Genomic DNA, 19,915 nt, shown 5'->3' with positions numbered 1-19,915 from the left:
CTGGGACTCGAACCCATGACCTCTTGGTGTATAGGTCGAGACTCAACCACTGAGCCACAATAGCCGGGCTGCATTTTTTTAAAGACATTACTCCAATAATATCTAGCCTTTATTCCCCATAGAGCACCTCCAACACTGCATCTGAGCAGTATAACTGCATGTTCCCTGTTTGTTATTTAACATGCAGCGTATTATGATGTGAGGAGAGCTTCTCACATTTCTGATCTATCTGTCTCCACTGGTATGTCTCTACTTCCATTTTCTTGCCCTTTCACGAGATGCACACTGCTCTCTTCTTCTCTTTTACTTAAACATATCAATCACTTGGATTTTAGTGCCATTTACTGCCCTCTCTTTCCTGGTTCTGTTTTCTGTTCTGTCACTGCATCACGATGCATTCTTCATGTCCACTATCACTAACCTGTCAGAGGATATCCTAATGCCTGATTGTTTATTGGGCTCTTGTCCCTGTTTTTCTCTTTCATATCATCTATTTTCCTTACATAGTTTCTTAGGATCTCATCCATTAACTTAATAAAGAAATAAATTTAGGTAAAAGCTTCCTGCTGAAGTCTCTTCCCTGCCAAGAAAAAAAAAAAAAATCCAAAAACCTCGCCATTCAGCAAACTAGTTGCTTGAACATTGTCATATGTGTCAAAGACGCCTAGAAACATCTATATGTAAACTTTCACTGACAGGGTTCCAATGCATTGATTCATGCCTCCTGGGGCACTTGCAGAGCAAGGATAGCTGCTGCTTTCACTGCACTGGCATGAAGAGAGGGCCTGGGGATTTTGCCTTTCGGCCCACAGGTCAGTAAACACATTGGGGATTAACAGTGAAGAGATAAGAAGCTTGGGAGAAGGAGACTAGAATGCTGACTTGGAGAAGGAAAAATGGAGGGAATTTCAAGAAAAGGAACATAAGTTATGGACTGTCAGACCAAATAAGGAAAAGAAAGGGAGAGATGAAATAGGGTTGGAGAAAAGAAGATTTAGAGAGAGGAAAGAGGAGAGGTTAAGGAAAAGAAAGAAATCAGGAACAGAGGCAAAGAGGAAAGGAAAAGGTGGCACACAGCTGGCTATGCATCCACTTGAAAAAGAAGCATGAAGGAAAATATTTAGGAATAAGTAAATACAGATGAGAAAACATTCCAAATCAATGTGTCATCCTCATTTTAAAATCCCCTTTGTTATTGTAATCTACTCTCCACAATATGGCTTCTTGTTATAAATCCCTCTGCCTACAGAACCAGAAATAGCTGCCTTGCTGATTCATTTGAAGTCAGTCACTTTCATCAAAGCCCTCAAAGACTCAAATCCTATCAATCTACACAACTCACAAGTGAGAAAGCAACTCACTGGGATGTTCCCATAGTTCACCTCTAATGACTGGCCCTTATTTTGGCCTTCCATGTGTGATAATGACGATGGTGGTGATTTTTATCACATTCAAAGAATTCTTAAAATTCATTTTGCTACAGACAACTTCGGTAACCAATGATGCCTCCTGCTAATTACTGATGTAAATTCTAAAAGGACATGAAAAGTATAGCCATGCATCCCAAAACTGAATAAGTATCTTCATGGCAACTCCTCAGAAAAAGAAATCCCTGCATAGCTGCCCATTTCTTTGGCTTTAAGGATTAATGGAGTCCTACCCTGTAGAATCCTGTGAAACAGATTTGTAGTGGACATTGGTTGTCTTTGAACCTCCCCTGATTTGGTTTGAGGAACTAGCCTGACCCTCATTATAGCTGGTGCTGGTGGGACTGTCAATCAAGGTCAGGGACTTCCCCAGCCAAGGGGCAGGCTTATATCCCAAACTAATCAGCCAATCAGAACCTCTCCTGGAAATATGAATAATCAGCTGAACAATAAAGATCAGGAAATGTCTGGAGTGGGTTCATCCCAGAAATGGAACCATGATGTAACTACTAGTTTCTGTTTCCTTTTCTTAGAGCTACTACTTTTTCTTCAATTATATGACCTATTTCCATAGCCATTAAAACTTCCTGTTTTCTTTTAAGTTAGCCAGGGTTAGTTTCTTTTGCTTGTAACCAAAAAGTCTCAACCAATGCAATCCACATTATGTTGAATCAAAAAGTCATCTGTGTAAGACTATCCTACAGTTTGATGCCTTTATAACCTCTCAACTAGCTACCAGCCTGTTCTCTGTACCTTCTCAGCCCTGGAAACACAGTTGAACGTTTTTAACAGATTCTGAAGAGCAGGGGCAGAATGCAGTGACATGCTAGAAATAATATGAGATATTTCAAGTCCAAGTTGAAATTTTAGTATGAGATGAGAATGTCATAGCCTGACCTGTATTGGTACCAGACACTGGTCCAAACCATTCTGTCAGATCCTAAGCCATTAATTTGGAGATGTGGCAATCTAGAGAGCAGGGTGGGATACAAAGATGCAACTGATTCACAACACAGCTCTGTTCCTGGCCCCAGATGGGAGGCTTCTGTAACCAAAAAGATATGGCACGCCCCACACTGGAGCTGGGATACTTCCCTGTTGGTTACAGTTTTCAGGGCCAGCCTCTGTCTGGACACAGGGTGGCTGACCTACTACTGAAGAGGGAGCACTGTCCAGCATATGCCAAGGGCCTTGTAGGAAGGTAGTTGAGCCGCGGCGTGGAGACTGGGGCTGTTACTACCAACATCCTGGAGATTGCTCTACTCTGACACTGGCTTGCGCAGATTTCATTGCAGATATCTCCTCCATGAGGTTCTTTCTTTCTCACCTTGCAACAAATAAGACGGTGAAAGTGGTAATTCCTGTCACAGTGAAGAGTAAGCCAGAGGCATCTTATATATTGTCACACTCTTTCCTACACTGAAAATTGCCCAGAAGTTTCATCATCTTGATTCTGATCACGTACAAATCTAAAATGCAATGTGTTGCTCATCTTATCCACAAAGGCCCCTCCAGGAAAGAGGGTGTTTTTTGTTTTTGTTTTAATCCTCACCGAGAATATGTTTCTATTGATTTTTAGAGAGAGAGGAAGGGGGAGAGAGAAACATTGATGTGACAGAGAAACCTCATTAGGTTGCTTCCCGTATGGACCCCGACCAGGGATTGAACCCACAACCTAGGTATGCCCTGACTGAGAATCGAATCTGCAACTGTTTGGTGCATGGGATGGCGCTCCAACCAAATGAGTCACCCCACCAGGACAGGAAAAGGTTTTATAAGAAACCCTAACTGCCAAGAATTCCACAGGTGGGCAAAGAACACAATTAGCCTAACTGTGACTAGGTTCTCCAGTTCCTGGCCATTAAAAATGTTAGCTTGATCAGTAAGACAACTGTAAATCAATGTAAAAGATTTAAATATAGTATGTAACTTAATGTAAGAGAAAATAATTACTTCTCAGCTGGCTATAGACATTTATTTACAAGTGAGCTTTCAGTTTATGAATTTTCAAAAACAAAAAGCTATGTCTCAAAATGTGCCAGTCCACTTTGCCCATCGGCAAAAGAGATTAGCTCCTGCATAGATAGTAGCTTTGGGGGCTTAGGAACAAGTAGACTTTTGGAACCTATATGTTTATAAGTGAAGAACTTCTGTAGAATTTTTCAAACATGTTCAGTTTTCTCCCCAAATCTGCTAGTTTCTAGGGTTCCAGGTAGGTCGCTGAGAATATCATATTTGACTCCCACACAGTCTATAAAAAGCTACAAAAGCTGAAACCTAGAATGAACCTTAGCAATCACTTAGATTAAATTCCATCATTTTGCAAATGTCTAACTGCATGTGAGGGCCAACCCAGAAGTAATTACCTTGATCCTTCTCACCTTTCCCCAAAAAAGAAGTAGTTACTTGATATAAGTCACACAGCTGGTCAGTGGCCAGGATAAATCTCACACACAGGTTATCTGACTTATGTCCAGAGCTTGTTTCACTATAATCAAGTGCTTTAGAACAAAGCTGTTAATTCTCTTTCATTCATTCATTCAATACAAATTTATGAAACACATCTGATATCCCAGGAACTGTTATAGGTATGCAAAAAATGATGAATAGAACTAAGTTCCTTTAAAAAAAAAATCAAAGTTGGTTTCTAAAAGTATTATCTCTCAATGTTTTAGTATATTTTCACACTAGGGTAAAGGCAAGAGAATTGAGACAAAAGAAGAAATAATGTTGTACGATCCTAAAAATAATGATTCAACATCAATTAAGCAGGGTGTGAATTGTCTTGCTAACAATAGAGAACATTTTGACTAATTTAGTAAACTAAGGCCTAGAAAGTATTCCTAGTAAGGCCAAGAAATCATTATGACCTCCAGCCCTGGCCTAGACATGAGACCTCTAGTCTTGCCTAAGACGGTTAAAAGGTAGCGATGGTGAAAAATAACATGAGTTTTGGAGCTAGAGAAACCTGGGTTTAAATTCTGCCTCTGCCACTAATAGTTTGTGACCTTGGACAAATTATTAACCCACCCTTACTCTCATCTTTTTTCATCTCTGAAATGGGGATGAAACCATTTACCCTAGATGATTACTGTAAAAAATAGACACAATGTATATAAATCACTTACCTCGGTCTTCAACATATTACCTATCATTATCACCACTAATAATAATAATTAATGGTATAATAATATGACCTGTAGAACAATTCTATAGGAATGAAAACAAATACATGGGAGAGAACAAGATGGCAGCATAAGCAAACACCTGTACTCTCTGCCTCCCACAACCACATCAAAATAACAACTAAAATACAGAACAACCATCATCCAGAACCTCTGGAAAATTGGCTGAATGGAGGTCCTACAACTAGAGAAGTAAAGAAAAAAACACACTGAGACTGGTAGGAGGTGCCGAGGCCCAGAGTGGGCAGGTCTAGCACCGTGTCCCGCTTTTTTAATTGGGAGGGAGATAGTCTCTGAAGAAGCCGCCCAGAGGAGCAAGGGGTCCCAGCCCCAGGGTCCCAGAGCTGGGAAAAGAAGTCCCCATAACTATGGGCTGTAAAAACCAATCTGGATTGAGGCTCAGTGACACAGAGGCTGCTGGAGACCCAGCTGCTCCTCTTAAAAGGCAGGCACACAAACTGAACTTACAAGGTCTTGCTTCTTCTGAGCTCCAGCACCAGGGCGAGGCTTTGGGAGGGCACAGACACATTTGAGGAGGAACTGGATTGTCTGGCATCAGGGCAGGAACTCGGGCAGCTTTCTGCCAGACCGAGGTGCTCACAGGGATCATATGCTGGGACCTCCCAGGTCGCAGGACTGACTGGAAGCCATTTCTGTTTGCTCCGTCCTGGTGATTCCCTGAGCCCCCGCCCCATCCAATTTGCAGCCCCACTCAAGCTGTGTGCAGCAGATTTTGCATATGAAGGGCCTGTTCTTGCTCAGGGTAAAATCTCTCAAACAAGCTGCAGCTGGGTCAGGAAGTCCTAAATCTATAATAATAAAAGCATAATATGCTAATTAGACTGGACAGCCTTCTGGACGACCTTCCAGATGAAGCCAGGGCTGCGAGAGCTGAGGCAAGCTGCCGCAGCTGCGAGGGCTAAGCCCCTTGCATGAATTTCCTGCATCGGGCCTCTAATCTGTCAATAAAAAGCCCAAGACCCTGCACCAGCACCAGCCTGCCTTGCTTCACAGCTGGGCCTCATCTGGGCACTTCCAAACCCAATACAAAGAGGAGGAATCTCCAGATCTCTCTGTAACTGCTGCTGGGTGGCCCCAGGCAGTGGCTGACTGTATTCCTCCCTGGAGACCCAAGAGCCAGTGTACCCAGTGGTCAGTGTCAGACCATACCAGATTACAGCTCTATATATCCATAAGCAACACACTCAAGGGCAGACTCATCACCAAAGCCTCACTGAAGCAAGTCCTGCTCCATAGGGGTGTCTCCTGCACAGCAGCTCTCCCACTGTAGTCACAGCTGGTCCTCACAGCCAATTGGCCTGGAGGTCAATTTCTCCCAGTGAAACCAACAGCAATCAAGTCTCAACTACAACAACACTGTGCTCACAGCCCACAAAGGGGTGCACCTAGAGCAGTGGTTCTCAACCTTTCTAATGCCGTGATCCTTTAATACAGTTCCTCATGTTGTAGTGACCCCCAACCATAAAATTATTTTCGTTGCTACTTCATAACTGTAATTTTGCTACTGTTATGAATCATAATGTAAATATCTGTGTTTTCTGATGGTCTTAGGCTCTACAGCAGCAGTTCTCAACCTGTGGGTCGCAACACAGATATTTACATTATGATTCATAACAGTAGCAAAATTACAGTTATGAAGTAGCAACGAAAATAATTTTATGGTTGGGGGTCACTACAACATGAGGAACTAATTAAAGGGTTGCGGCATTAGAAAGGTTGAGAACCACTGACCTAGAGTGTCCATCTCAGGTGACTGGGGAAGCTGAGCCACTGGGCCCTATAGAATTCCTACTATACAAGACAACTCTATCAACTCAAGGAGCCATAGCAGCTCTACCCAATACATAGAAACAAACACAGGGAAGCAGCCAAAATGTGGAGACAAAGAAACATGTCACAAATGAAAAAAAATGGAAGAAAGCAAACTATTAGATACAGAGTTCAAAACTACGCTTATAAGGTTACTCAAGAATCTTGTAGAAATCTCCAAGGGACTGAGTGAGACTTTCAAGGATCTGAGTAAGAATGCCAAAAAAATGGAAAAGGACCAGTCAGAAATTAAGCATACACTGACTGAAATAAAGAATAATATACAGAGATTCAACAGTAGACTAGAGGATACCAAGAATCAAATCAGTGATTTGAAATATGAGGAAGCAAAAAACATCCAACCAGAAGAGCAAAAAGAAAAAAGAATTCAAAAATATAAAGATAGTGTAAGGAGCCTCTGGGACAATTTCAAGTGTACCAACATTCGCATTTATAGGGGTGCCAGAAGAAGAGAACAAGATATTGAAAACCTATTTGAAAAAATAATGACAGAAAACTTCCCTTACCTGTGAAAGAAATTGACTTACAAGTCCAGAAAGCACAGAGAGTCCCAAACAAGAGGAACCCAAAGAGGACCACACCAAGACACATCATAATTAAAATGCCAAGGGCAAAAGACAGACTCTTAAAAGCAGCAAGAGAAAAGCAATTAGTTACCTACAAGGGAGTGCCCATATGACTGTCAGCTGATTTCTCAACAGAAACTATGCAGGCCAGAAGGGAGTGGCAAGAAATATTCAAAGTGATGAATAGCAAGGACCTACAATGAAGATTACTCTACCCAGCAAAGCTATCATTTAGAATTGAAGGTCAGATAAAGAGCTTCACAGACAAGAAAAAGCTAAAGGAGTTCATCACCACCAAACCAGTATTATATGAAATATTGAAGGAGGAGGAGAAGGAGGAAGAAAGGGAGGGGGAGGAGGAGAATGAGGAGGAGGAGAAGGAAAAGGAGGAGGGGGAGGAGAAGGAGGAGTTGTTATTGTTGGGTGGCTGAGTAGGGATTTAAATCCTGTGAGTTTTTAGACAGAATGATTGACTCCAGCCTGAGTCCCAAGGGTGTGATCCTAAGGCTCCAGAACCTGGTTCTGGGAGTTCAAAGAGTTCTACCTCTGTCTCAGACATGTGGCGGTCCATACCAGAGGGCATGGCAAGAAAATCTGGGAGGGATTGTCTGGAGAAAGACAGAAGGGCCCCACTGCCTTCTCAGACAGAGCCAGAGCCTTGGAGGACATATATCTCTACCTCTTATAAGTCTGCCTCTGACCACAAACTTGGGACAATGAGCTATCATTGGATCATTAAAGGAATCTCCATGCCTAGAAAAATCCAAAAGCCTTATTCATGGCCTGCAACACTTTTTCTTTGAATTAAAATATCCTTGAAGGCTTATTCCATCAAAATTCTATTCTGTGTGACCAGCACCTAGCACAGTGCCTACCACGTTGATAAGACACAGTAAACATTTCTGGATGGAAGAAGAGGAAAGTCAGAAAGGATGCTCAAATAGTATATCACCGCATGATTATCAGAGGCCTGGCTCATTAGTAGTACTGGCCTGGGAGGTAGGAGGTTTGGGTTCTACCCAGTCTGAATCCCGCTGTATAAAACTGGCAAGTCTCTTATTCTCTCTGGCCCTCAGTTGGCTCATATTATCTCACTTATAGATGAAATGATCTATAAGTGAGATAATATGTAAAGGAGTCTTGCTCAATGTCCCAGAAGAGGCTTTTAAAAAAAACCTGTGTTAACGTAGTGTGCTGCTTTCCATCTTATAAACTCCATTCTCGTTTAGCTTGGCTCCCTTATTTTACAGATGAGGAAACTAAAGCACAGAGAAGTATGAGACAAGTCCAAGATCACCCAAAGTTACAGTACACCTAAGACAGCAATCAGGCCCCTCAGCCCTCAGCCTGCTGCCTTTCTTCTCCACACACTGCTTCCTGGCCTGTTAGGTGTACCTGCTTCTCTCCTGCTGTCCAGGAAGAAGCCTTTAAAAATAACAACACACATGATTGTCTTGTGCAAGATTCATCAAAACACCAAAAGAAAATAGCGTATATAAAGTTTAATCCTCAGAGATGAAAATTGTACCGTATTTCTCAATAGTCTACTCCAGTGTTGCTTGTTAGTAGATATTTCCTTGTGTCTATCCCAAATCCTCCATCCTGCAATTTAAGCCTCTTGGTTATTCTCAGGTGAGATGGAAAACACGGGTCACTATGTTCTTCTAAATGTTTTTCAGCACACAAAGACTGCTATTAAACTGCCCTTTGTCCTCCTTTCCTTCCAAGCTGACTAATCCCAGTTTCTTTAAATTCCCTCATAATTCTTCTTTCCCAATCCTTTAATCACCTTTGTGGCTGAACTCTCAGGCACCTCTCCACTCAACCCCTCCCCATGAATTAGTAATCACAGCACTGGGCACAATTTCCAACCATGACTTGAATGTCTACTAGCAAGCTGATTGTGCCACAGCGCCTACAGGACAGTTCCCTAAATTAGCATTCCGAGACTGGGCTTTGGTTTGTAAAACTATAGGCCACCCTAATTTAGGCTAAAAGGAGATTATTTGCATCCCCTCCACAGCAAACTTAAACTTGAACTGGCAATCTCCCAACTCTCAGCATACTTCCAACTACTCTCCTCCAAGCAGCTAGGGAGGCAAACTTTAATAAGAACCCAAGTAAGACGAAGAAAGTAAACTAGCCGAACAAGAATCCTAAACTGTGTATGGATATAAATGCAAGGAGGTTTGGGTTTTGTGTATCACTGTTCCTACATTAGTATAGACAGGTAATTCAGTAGTACCTGAGAAGGAATGAGCTGCTGAAGCACCATTTATTTAACATGTATCATTCCTACAGTGTTTTCTGTTTATTTACACAATTTTTCTAAATTTACAATACTTTATAAAAAAATTTTTCCTGCCCTGGCTGGTTTGACTCAGTGGATAGAGCATCAGCCCGGGGACTGAAGGGTCCCAGGTTTGATTCCAGTCAAGGGCACATGCCCAGGTTGTGGGCTCGATCCCCAGTGGGGGGCATGCAGGAGGTAGCCAATCAATAAATCCCTCTCATCATTGATGTTTCCATCTCTCTCCCTCTCCTTTTCTCTCTGAAATAAAAATATTTTTTAAAAAATTTCCTAAATTCCATAATAGCAAGTCTAAATTTTTCTTTAACAAACATACTTTTCTCTTATATTTTCTATTCATGCTATCGAGGCTTGAAAAGAAAGTTATCTTTTTAAGATGTCTTTTGTGGTTTGCATAAAAAACTAAGATCATGGTGGTATGAAAGTAGCAATCTCCTGAGCCATCTATGAACATCAACTTAAAGAATATTTATCAGATGCCTGCTGAGCACACACAAGGTACGCAGAGAGCGGGACGACAGGAACAAAGCATAACATAAACCCGAAAGGCTTTCCAGAGGAGATGACATTTAAGTTGAGCGTGAGGCATGAGGAGGAGTTCGGCTGACAGTCAAGCTGAAGAAACATATGCCACGCAGAACAAACAGTGAACGAGGGAAGGCAGGACAGCACCACACACACACACACACAGCTCATGAGACATCGGCCAAAGGAGTGACCGGAACAGAACAAAATTGGGTTTTGGAGAGATGCTATTTTTACAATAACTTTTCCAACTAAAAGCTGTTCTCGAGAAGTCATCCAAGTGCTGTTAACAGAGTCACGCCATTTCAGGGCAATCTCGGGACAAGAAAACAACTAATTAACGCAACAGGCTTCGTGCAGGATGGAGACGGCATGAAAGGACGCGGCTTCAAAGGCCGGGCAATCCAGGGAAACAGAGTCATTTGCTTTTTATGGTTTCAGTAATTTCACCCGCTACGGTTTCACAATTTTTCTTCATTCCACACCAAGACTGTTTGGTCCCACTTGGCAAGCGTGGGACGCCTTTGTCTGTGCATGTGTGTTTCTCAGCAAGAAGAACAACAACAAAAAATGTGGCTGAGGTTGATTTGTAATTTTTCACTGCGGCTTTGAATCATGGATGATATCAGCACAGCTACAGAAATTGGGTTTGTCAGTTAAGCCTCCCTCCCTGCGGGCTAAGCAGCAGAGCATGAAACGTAAACCATGAAGAAACAATGGCCGGGCTCGGGGGTTATTTATTGTTGTTCTCCAAATACATCTTAATGACAGAATGGAAAATGGTCCACGGGGAATCCAAACTATATTCTCATCGTGGCCAAGATCATTTCTTAGGGTACAATTTTCTTTTCTCTCTCTTCCCCACCCCGCCCCCCCTTTTTTTTTAATTTTTGAAAATTGTTTAACAGAGAAGAAGGAAAATGGTTGAGAAACGTCTGAGAATGGTTTGGCAGAATGGAGTATGTGGCTTAACTAGCCAGAAGGAATGCTGAGTTTATCATGGCAGATTCTCAGTCCGCAGCCCCTTTACAACTCCACACGCCTGTAGGCTTGTGCTATATAAGAATGTCACCCATGAGCTGAGGACTGACAGGAGTTGGTGGACCTGGAGGACTTATGTGAATACTACATGTATGTGCTCACGGGCATACACATGTGTTTGTGGGTGTATGTCCTTTCAATAAAAAAATGAAAAACTATAGAAAACAGTGCCTATTCATTAGACATTTATTAAAAACATGCATATCCTGGAGTAGGCCTTGGGTTAGGCAGAGATAATAATAAGTAATGAGAAAGAGACCCTGTCTTGGAGGGGATCCTAAACCAGAAGGAGAAAGGAATGTAAACACATTCGACTGGTCGTGGGTGGTAAGGGGGAGGGAGAGTTCCTATGCCCCCAAATTGTGACTTAGGAAACTATGTAGATAATGATTTCCCACTAACCAAAACAGGAAAAATGTGAAATGGTCATTTTGGGAAGAAAGACTAACAGCTGAGGCTTGGGCATTTTGAGTTGCAGGTAACTGTACCACATCTAGGAGGAGATTTCCAGCAAACATTTGGACACATGGTCCTGGAGCTTAGGAGAGAAGTCTGGGCTAGAGGTAGAGACCACAGACGGGTCTGGGCCTGGGTGGACTCCCTAGACATAAATGAGAGATCGCCAAGGGAGAATGTGCAGTGAGAAGAGAACCCAGGATGGTATCTAGAATGCTGTAATAGACAGCAATTCAGTCAACACCTTCAGGAATAGAGTGATAAAGAAAATAGAGTTCCATGCCTGGCTGGTGTGGCTCAATGGCTAAGCCTTGACCCATGAACTAGGAGGAGGTCAGGGTTCAATTCCTGGTCAGGGCACATGCCTGGGTTTCAGGCTCAATCCCCAGTAATTCTCTCTCATCATTGATGTTTCTATCTCTCCCTCCCTGTGCCTTGCTTTCTCTTAAGTTAATAAACACATATTTAAAAGAAAATGGAGTTCCAGCCCTTAAGGAGATTACTATTCTTATGAGTATTTGAGTAAGACAACATTTCTTTTTTCTTTTTGTTAATCCTCACCCGAGGATTTTTTTTCTATTGATTTTTTTAGAGAGAGTGGAAGGGAGGGAGGAAGGGTGGGAAGAGAGAGGGAGAAAGAGAGAGGCATCCATATGAGAGGGACACATCCATTGGTTGCCTCCTGCATGAGCCCCAACTGGGACCGGGGATCAAACCTGCAACCCAGGTAAGTGCCCTTGATCAGGAATTAAACCCACCACCGTTCAGTCCTCTGGCCGGTACTCTAACCACATAGCCACACCGGCCAGTGCAAGACAGCAATATCTTTCTTGATATCAGTGGTATTTCTCCTATACTAGCCCCCAATATTTACTAAAGTGACATAAGAAAATATTATTTTAAGCCTTCTATACCTTCTCAGTATACTTTTCTAGTTTGTTTTGTTCTTAAATTGAGAATTATCAATGTCTCTGCCATTAGAATACTAAGCCCCTTGAGATCAGGGGCCACTATGCCATTTAGCTCTTTTTAAAGTTCTCTAGACTCCGCATGTGAATAATCACTATTACTTGCTGAGCACATACACGTGCCAGACACTGTTTCTAAGTGCTCTGGAGAAGTTATTTCAACGTCACGACAATCCTACAAGGGTGTCACTACTACTCCATTTCATAGATCAACAGAGAACAAAAACCTGGCAAATAGGCATAGCCAAGACACCCACATTTGCCTCATGTTCACAGAGCAAATGCTCTTAAAAATGTCCTCATGCTGTATCTACTCTTCCTGAAGAGTGAACAAATGATCAACATCAGGGATAGAGGGACATTTTGTAATAACTGAGGATCTGCCATCAAACCCCCTCACCCACCCCCACTCACTCCCAGGACCCCCTCAGGAACAGGAAACTAGTTGGCACACTTTGAGAAGGGTCTCCTCTCTAAGACCATTTAGTGAATGTCCAAACTTTGAAGGAGTGAAAACTGGATGAATGAAAGGGGGCTATTGTACCCATTACCATCACATAATGAACGTGTCTATCTGAAAAATAGAACAAGTAATGTTCTGTGCAGTCTGAAGTTGGCCCTGGGTCTTTTCTTCAGTTTGTAAATAATACCGTATTGGGCAGTAAAATTAGGGATTCAAAGGGATCTTATTAAATTGAAGAACAAAGGATTAAAAAGCTAAATAATATTCAAAAACTCAAATTGGACAGAGCATCCTGGGGAGCTCTGAGTTGAACAATCAAGCAAGAATAAGCAAAATTCGATGTGTTCATACAGCGGAATATTATCCTATCTAATAATAGAGTAACATGTAAATTACCATCACTCCGCTACGCCCACGATTGGGCGGCGGGAGGCTGGGGGGCGGGACTCAGGGTGGCCTATCCGGCCATTGAGATGCAAGGATCCGCTGCCACTGAGGGGGGCTACCCTGCTGTTGAGAGGCGCAGGGGGCGGAGTCCTGCCCCCTGCGCCTCTCAACGGCCAGATCCGCGGCCGCTGAGGGGGCCTGCCACGACACCCAGCTGCGCCTCTCAATGGCAGGGTAGCCAGGTGTCCGCGGCAGCCCCCCTCAGCGGCTGTTGAGAGGCGCAGGGGGTGGGAGTCCCACCCCCTGCGCCTCTCAACAGCAGGGTAGCCCCCCTCAGTGGCCGCGGACCATCAAAAGTGGGGGAGCTGGGTGCCTGTCTGCTCCGGCACCAGGCCTTTCAGAAGCCTCCGCTGAGCCGGAGGCTTCTGAAAGGCCTGGTGCACCAGTGGACAGGCACCCAGCTCCACCGCGAAAAGCGAAAAAGCGAAAGCATGTAGGGGACCCTACACGTGCATGATTCAATCATGCACTGGGCCTCTAGTTCAGCCATAAAAAGGAATAAAGTTCAGCTGTAAAAAGAAATAACTCCATGTATATGAATGTGCGACTCTTCCAAATCTATACACACAGAAAATGGAAGAGTGGTTTCCGGCAAGTCAGAGGGAGTGGCTGCTAACAGGCACTGGGGTTTCTTTCTCGGGGTGATAAAAATGTTCTAGACTTCGAGAATAGTGATGGTTGTACAATCCAGTGAATATATTGAAAAAGAAATGAATTGTGACTTTAAATGGATGAATTTTATGGTATGTAGATTTTAGCTCAATTAAACATTATAAGTAAAAAAAAAAAATCAAGCAAGAAGATGAGAGTCATAAAAAAGGAAAACGTAGGAATCCCCAAACAATCTTCTTTTTATTAAAGAACTGGTCAGGCCCTAGCACTAACGCATCAAGTTCTGGGATCCAGATGGTTTACGGGACAGCCGGGAAGCTGATGAGACTTGGAAAATAAGACTTATATGGAAGACTTCAGAGACAGGAAAGAGTCTATCTAAAAATCCAAAGTCAAAGGGGGAGAGTTAATAACAGTTTGAAGTGTATAGGGGTTCTTAAGCCGAGAATAGTAACCAGCTGCTTCCCATCTCCTCTGAAGATAGAGCAGAAAGAGGCTCAAAGATAACAGAAGGGACTCAAGACAGAGGCAGAGCGAACAGACTTACAGCAATGCTACTAACGGAGGCTGCGGCTGCCCCGCCTCTGCAGATCTCTTCACAAAGGCGGAGGCTTCAGGATTTTTGGAGAACGGTTCTAAAGCCACATTTGGGAATCTGTCCTTAGGGCTCTCTAGGGGGGACCCTTTTTATTTTAGAGTAACTGAGTGGGATAGAGGGGAAGATGTAATGAAGTCCAAACAGGTTTATGTTAAAGTACATTTCTTCAGAATAACTACCATTTCTGACTATGTTCCTTCATAAAGCATCCTCTTGGAAGAAGAAAAAGAATTATCAAGCTCTGTTCCAAATGAACTTAGGAGCTTTGATATGCAAGGCTCTGGTGCTCTCAGCCACACTCCGATGCTGGAAGTTTTACCTACTTAGAAGTTCCTTTCTCTTTCTTAATCTCTGTAGAATTTTGTAGTTTCCCGAATTCTGAAAGTGCCTCTGCTGTCAGCCTGACAGCCACCCGTGTGTCAGGCTGTGGGAATGTTCCCAGCACCCAGCAGACTTGGTGCTTGTCTGGCCCGCGCCTGCTCCCGGCCACTCTCCATCAACTGCACACCCTACCATGTCCAGTAGAGCCAGGCTGGAATATTGTGCCTTGACAACCTATACACACACCACCATCTAACACATCATCTCTTCATACTGAAAATTCCACAGATCCAAGCTTTTGGATTATGTTGTAAACTATGTGCGCTGCCTACTTCTTCGACATGGACATTTTTTATATGATTAGGGCAATTTTTCATGGTTCTTAACTATGTGTTTTTCACCTCTAAAGAAAGACCAATATACTGATGTCATAATCGTACATTTGAAACGTCTGTCCCTTGATTAAATAGCTATAACGTCGATGTTAATGCCACATCATTAGCACTCATGAGCAGGCAATAGCAAAATTACGTCTTCATGGACAAACTGCGTGCGTTCTGATGAGCACATATCTCTCCAGTGCTCATCCTCAGAGTATCACAAATACTACTGGCAGCGCATAAACTGTTAGAAAATGTACTACCAACTTCCAGTGATACTTAACAAGAAATAGACATCTCACCTTACTAAAGCCAGAATCAAAGTTAGGGCAGACATAAATCAGGCTGTATTCCAATCTTTTTCCTAACCCATAGTACTACCTTGGAAGTGAGATGGGGGTGGGGAGACAACATCAAATAATCTTCACAAATCAGAACAGAACGGGTCTTAAAACTGTTGTTGGCTCCATTGCCCCTGGGTCAGCTCCTGAAACTGAAGTCAAGCTGTGACTTATAGGCTTATATTAATTTTCCTTATGCTGCTTAACTTTAGCAGCATAGTTTCCACATAGTCTAATTTCTTGTTTTCGGTGTTGTATGACATGTCTTGTAAATGGTGTGGAGTTGGCTTAACTGAACAACATTAAAGTTATATCCCCAGTAGGTCTATAATCTAAGACCTGCTGCGTACAGATAAGGAGCCACTCTGACCTCTGGGAATGACGGAGAAGTGTGGAGAAATCCAACAAGGCTCTCTTACTTGTTTGAGACTCACCTTAAACAAGAAGGCCTTGCTAGTATATGCAGAGTTGTCCTTTCAAAACTGGATAGACAAGCACTTTATACTCCAGACCCTGAGACTTCCATGATTTCCTCTGTTTTAGAAAAATATTCTTCTACATGAGTACCCAACTCTCTACACCACATTTTTTCAAGTCCCGTTCCTCCACAAAGGCTATGAAAATGAGGTTTATGTCAAATTTAATTTGGCTCACAGCCACATAATCCCACTAAATTAAGTATCTTGTGAATATCTCTCTAGGCCTGGGATTGTATATTTTCTTTCACTTTTTACTGATTTTATAGAGAGGGAGAGAGAGAAAAACATTGATGTGCGAGAGGAACATCTATCGGTTGCCTTCTGCATGTGCCCCAACCGAGAATCAAACCTGAAACCTGGATATGTGCCCTGACTAGGAAGCGAACCTGCCACCTTTTGGTGTATAGGATGACACTCCAACCAACTAAGCCACCCAGCCAGAGCGGAAATGTATACTTTCAATGTTTAGCACAGAAGCTAGTAGCATGCTTCAGACATGTGTCCACCTGTGAATACAGCAGCCCTTGCACTCTTTGTGGGGTAAGGTCCCACCTCCCAGTCTGCCTGATGGAAACCGAAACCACTTCCCCTGCCTGCACACCCATCACACAACCCTGACTAAGTGACTGAAACAGCAGCTATGTTCTTGATCAGGGGCCTTCTACAAAGGAGCCTCCTTTGTAAAAAAGACACCACATCTATATTAATCAACCATAAAAGATTTGTCTTTACACTGCACAGGATTCAGCTCTCTGGTCTCTACATTGTTGATAACCTGAGACTCAAAGCCGGGGGGGTTTCAGGAAGAAGGGATGAAGACTGGGGTGAAAACAGCAACGAGGAAAAGGCCTAGAGTAGGAGAGTGAGGAAAATGAAACTGTCACCACTTAAGAGGGCAGAGTGCTCAGGAGACTGACATATTTCTGTCAGAGTCAGAAGGTGAAAGGGATGTTCCATGAGGAGGCTGGGGACACAGGAGGTCCTGATGATGCCGGATTCTGAATTCTAGGGGACACAGGACCTGGGCAGAAGGGAATAAGGGGTGGAAGAGAGGAATTAGAGTTTGGGAGATAAAGGGTTTCCTACATGTTGGGCCTCTTATGATGGCATCTGAATCATGCTCTAAGCATAATAAGACTAGATCTGAGTGATTGGAGGCAGAGACTAGTGACTCAGCTGAGATGAGAGTGACTGTCTGAGATCCCCTTGACCCCTGTTGATAGAGATGAGGAAATCCAAGAAAATGGGATCCTATCCAAGTATATATACTTCTCTTGATCCCCGATGATGAAGGAGGTAATATATAAATCCATACAACAGAGGAATATCATATACACTTAAAATATTGCCATGTAATTCTAGATTAATTTCATGACAACAAATAAAAAGGTGAAGAAATAGCCAATATACTAAAACTTAGATGAGATTCTTTAAGAAAACTTTGACAGCCTTGATCATGAAATCTTTTGGGGAGACTTAGGGATAGTTCATGGCTCTGGGGAAACTGAAATAGGTATGTTTGATTTGATGCCCTCTTAAACTTTTACAAGACACTAAAGTAGAGTTCACCTTGGGAAAGTTATAAAATCTCCTTGAGATTCAGTTCCCTTATCTATCTAATGATTAGAAGTGGGATAATTCCTAATAATATCTACTCCTAGGGCTGTCATGGTGATTGGGGTTAAATGTAACCACAGCACCTACCATATGCTATATGCCCAATAAACATTTAATTACCTCTTTCATTCGTTCTTTATAACAAACCCATGAGTCAAGTGTTATCCCCACGTTAAGGTGCATAAAGATTTTTAGTGAAATTCAGTAATTTATTTAAGGTGCCTCCTTTTGGAAGAGGCTATGCTGGGATTTTTAAATATCTACACTAATAAAAGAGAAACATGCAAATTAGCCATCACTCTGCTGCGCGAAGCCATGCCCACCAGCCAATCAGGAGCGAGTATGCAAATTAACCCAACCAAGATGGTGGCCGGCCACAGAGCTGGAGCAAGCAGGAGGCTTGGGTTGCCCTGGCAATGAAGACAAGCTTCCTGCCTGCCCTGGCCGGCCCTGACATCCACTCAAGGCTACAAAGTTTCAATTATAGAAGATAAATCCCAACAAAAATGGTGGCGGCCATGGAGCTGGAGCAAGCAGGAGGCTTGAGTTGCCCCCGGTGATGGAGGAAGCCAAGCTTCCCGACCGCCCTGGCGGGCCCTGGCCTCTGCTCAAGGCTACAAAGTTTCAATTATAGAAGATAAATAAATCCTAGATACGTGTCCAGCCGGCCCTGGCCTCCGCTCAAGGAGGCGCTGAAAAAAAAGAAAAAGAAAAAAAGGAGGGGCTGGGACCTTGGGTTGCTGGGGGGTGGAGGAGGGGGAGGGATTGATCAGGCCAGGATGGGATGGCAGGGGCCGTTGGGGGTAAGCAGACCAGCAGGGGGGCCAGTTGGGGGTGAGCAGGCCGTCAGTGGGGGTCAGTTGGAGGTGATCAGGACAGCGGTGGGGGGAGCAGTTTGGAGTGAGCAGGCCAGCAGGGGGGAAGTTGGGGGTGATCAGGCTGGTGGGGGGGCATTTGGGGGCGAGCAGGCCGGGAGGCAGAGTGGTTAGGGGCAATCAGGCAGGCAGGCAGGCAGGTGAGCAGCTGGAGCCAGCAGTCCTGGATTGTGAGAGGGATGTCCAACTGCCGGTTTAGGCCCGATCCCTGTAAACCGGCAGTAGGACATCCTTTGAGGGGTCCCAGATTGGAGAGGGTGCAGGCCGGGCTGAGGAACACCACAACCACCCCCCCCCCCCCAGTGCATGAATTTCGTGCACCGGGCCACTAGTGTGTGTGTGTGTGTGTGTGTGTGTGTGTGTGTGTGTGTGTGTGTATAATGTGTGTGTGTGTATTTGTATTTGTATTGATTTCAGAGAGGAAGAAAAAGAGAGAATGAGAGAGAGGGAGAGAGAGAAGAGAATCATCAGTGATAAGAGAGAATCATTGATTGGCTGCCTCTTGCACACCCCACACTGGGAATCAAGCCTGCAACTTGGGCATGTGCCCTGACCGGGAATCGAACTGTGACCTCCTGGTTCATAGGTCGACACTCAACCACTGAGCCATGCCAGCTGGGCCTGAGCTGGGACTTTTAACTCTGCTTGGATTGATACCAAAGTTTGGCCTGAGCTTTCTGCTAAACCTCATTGCCTCTCCTATTTATTTTTCTGCTACAGTTAATATCAGAACTTATTTCCTAAAAATTGATATGGAAACTTACTGCTTCTACAAATGTCAAACATAGTAAAATAGGTGTACCTGACATAAGACTGCAGGTGAATCTCTATCAGACAAGAACCACCTGCATTAACTGGAGATGATGGTGGTAGTGGTGAAGAACAAACAGAATCTGAAAAGAACAGCAGGCACTTAAAAATGCTGTAAGTGCCTGGAATTCTCTTCAGTTCTGAGTGGGTTCTCTATGTTATAAAAGTAAAATCTGGCTCAGCTTTCATTTGTTTCCTCTTTATGTACTGAAAAGAAACAACTGTTAATGAAAACCAGTGAGGCAGCTGCAGTGTATAGTAGAAAACACACGAAACAGTCTACGGACATAGATTCTGACCCTGCCTAGGTCACTGGGCAGCCAGATGGCCCTGGACAGGTTCACAACCTCTCTGGTGGTAATAACCTATTGACTGAGAGCATGAATTTCAGAATCAAAAAGTCCCATGTTGATTTCAGTTCTTCTATTTACTACTGTGTGTCCTTGGACAAGTTACTGTCTGAGCCATAGCTTTCCCATATCACAGTGGAGATAATAATACCTAATTCGCAAACCTATTATTACAAAGATTAAATGAACTATTGCAGAACGTTGGCAATGAGTTGGTGTTCAGAAAACATCCTAATATATAAAAGGCCAGGGGCCGTCACGACCAGATGGACGACTGAACAGCAGGCTGCAT

At 43.5% G+C, this 19,915-nt stretch overlaps 1 protein-coding gene across 2 annotated transcripts in view; it reads right to left on the bottom strand.

Annotated features, from left to right (window-relative positions):
• RAD51B (RAD51 paralog B) overlaps positions 1-19,915 on the bottom strand; it is a 514,016-nt gene that overhangs the window by 219,184 nt on the left and 274,917 nt on the right. The window contains exon 8 of one of the 2 annotated variants that reach the window (XM_079768333.1): positions 16,214-16,992. The exons of the other annotated variant lie outside the window; for it this stretch is intronic. Coding sequence (XP_079624459.1) covers positions 16,876-16,992 — 117 coding nt within the window. The 3' untranslated portion in view covers positions 16,214-16,875. Of the gene's footprint in view, positions 1-16,213; positions 16,993-19,915 lie in introns of those variants that run through there. 2 annotated transcript variants of the gene reach the window in all.

The sequence above is a fragment of the Cnephaeus nilssonii genome (assembly GCF_951640355.1).
Source record: "Cnephaeus nilssonii genome assembly, chromosome: 4".
NCBI lineage: Eukaryota > Metazoa > Chordata > Mammalia > Chiroptera > Vespertilionidae > Cnephaeus > Cnephaeus nilssonii.
This window is presented reverse-complemented; position numbering and strand designations above follow the sequence as displayed.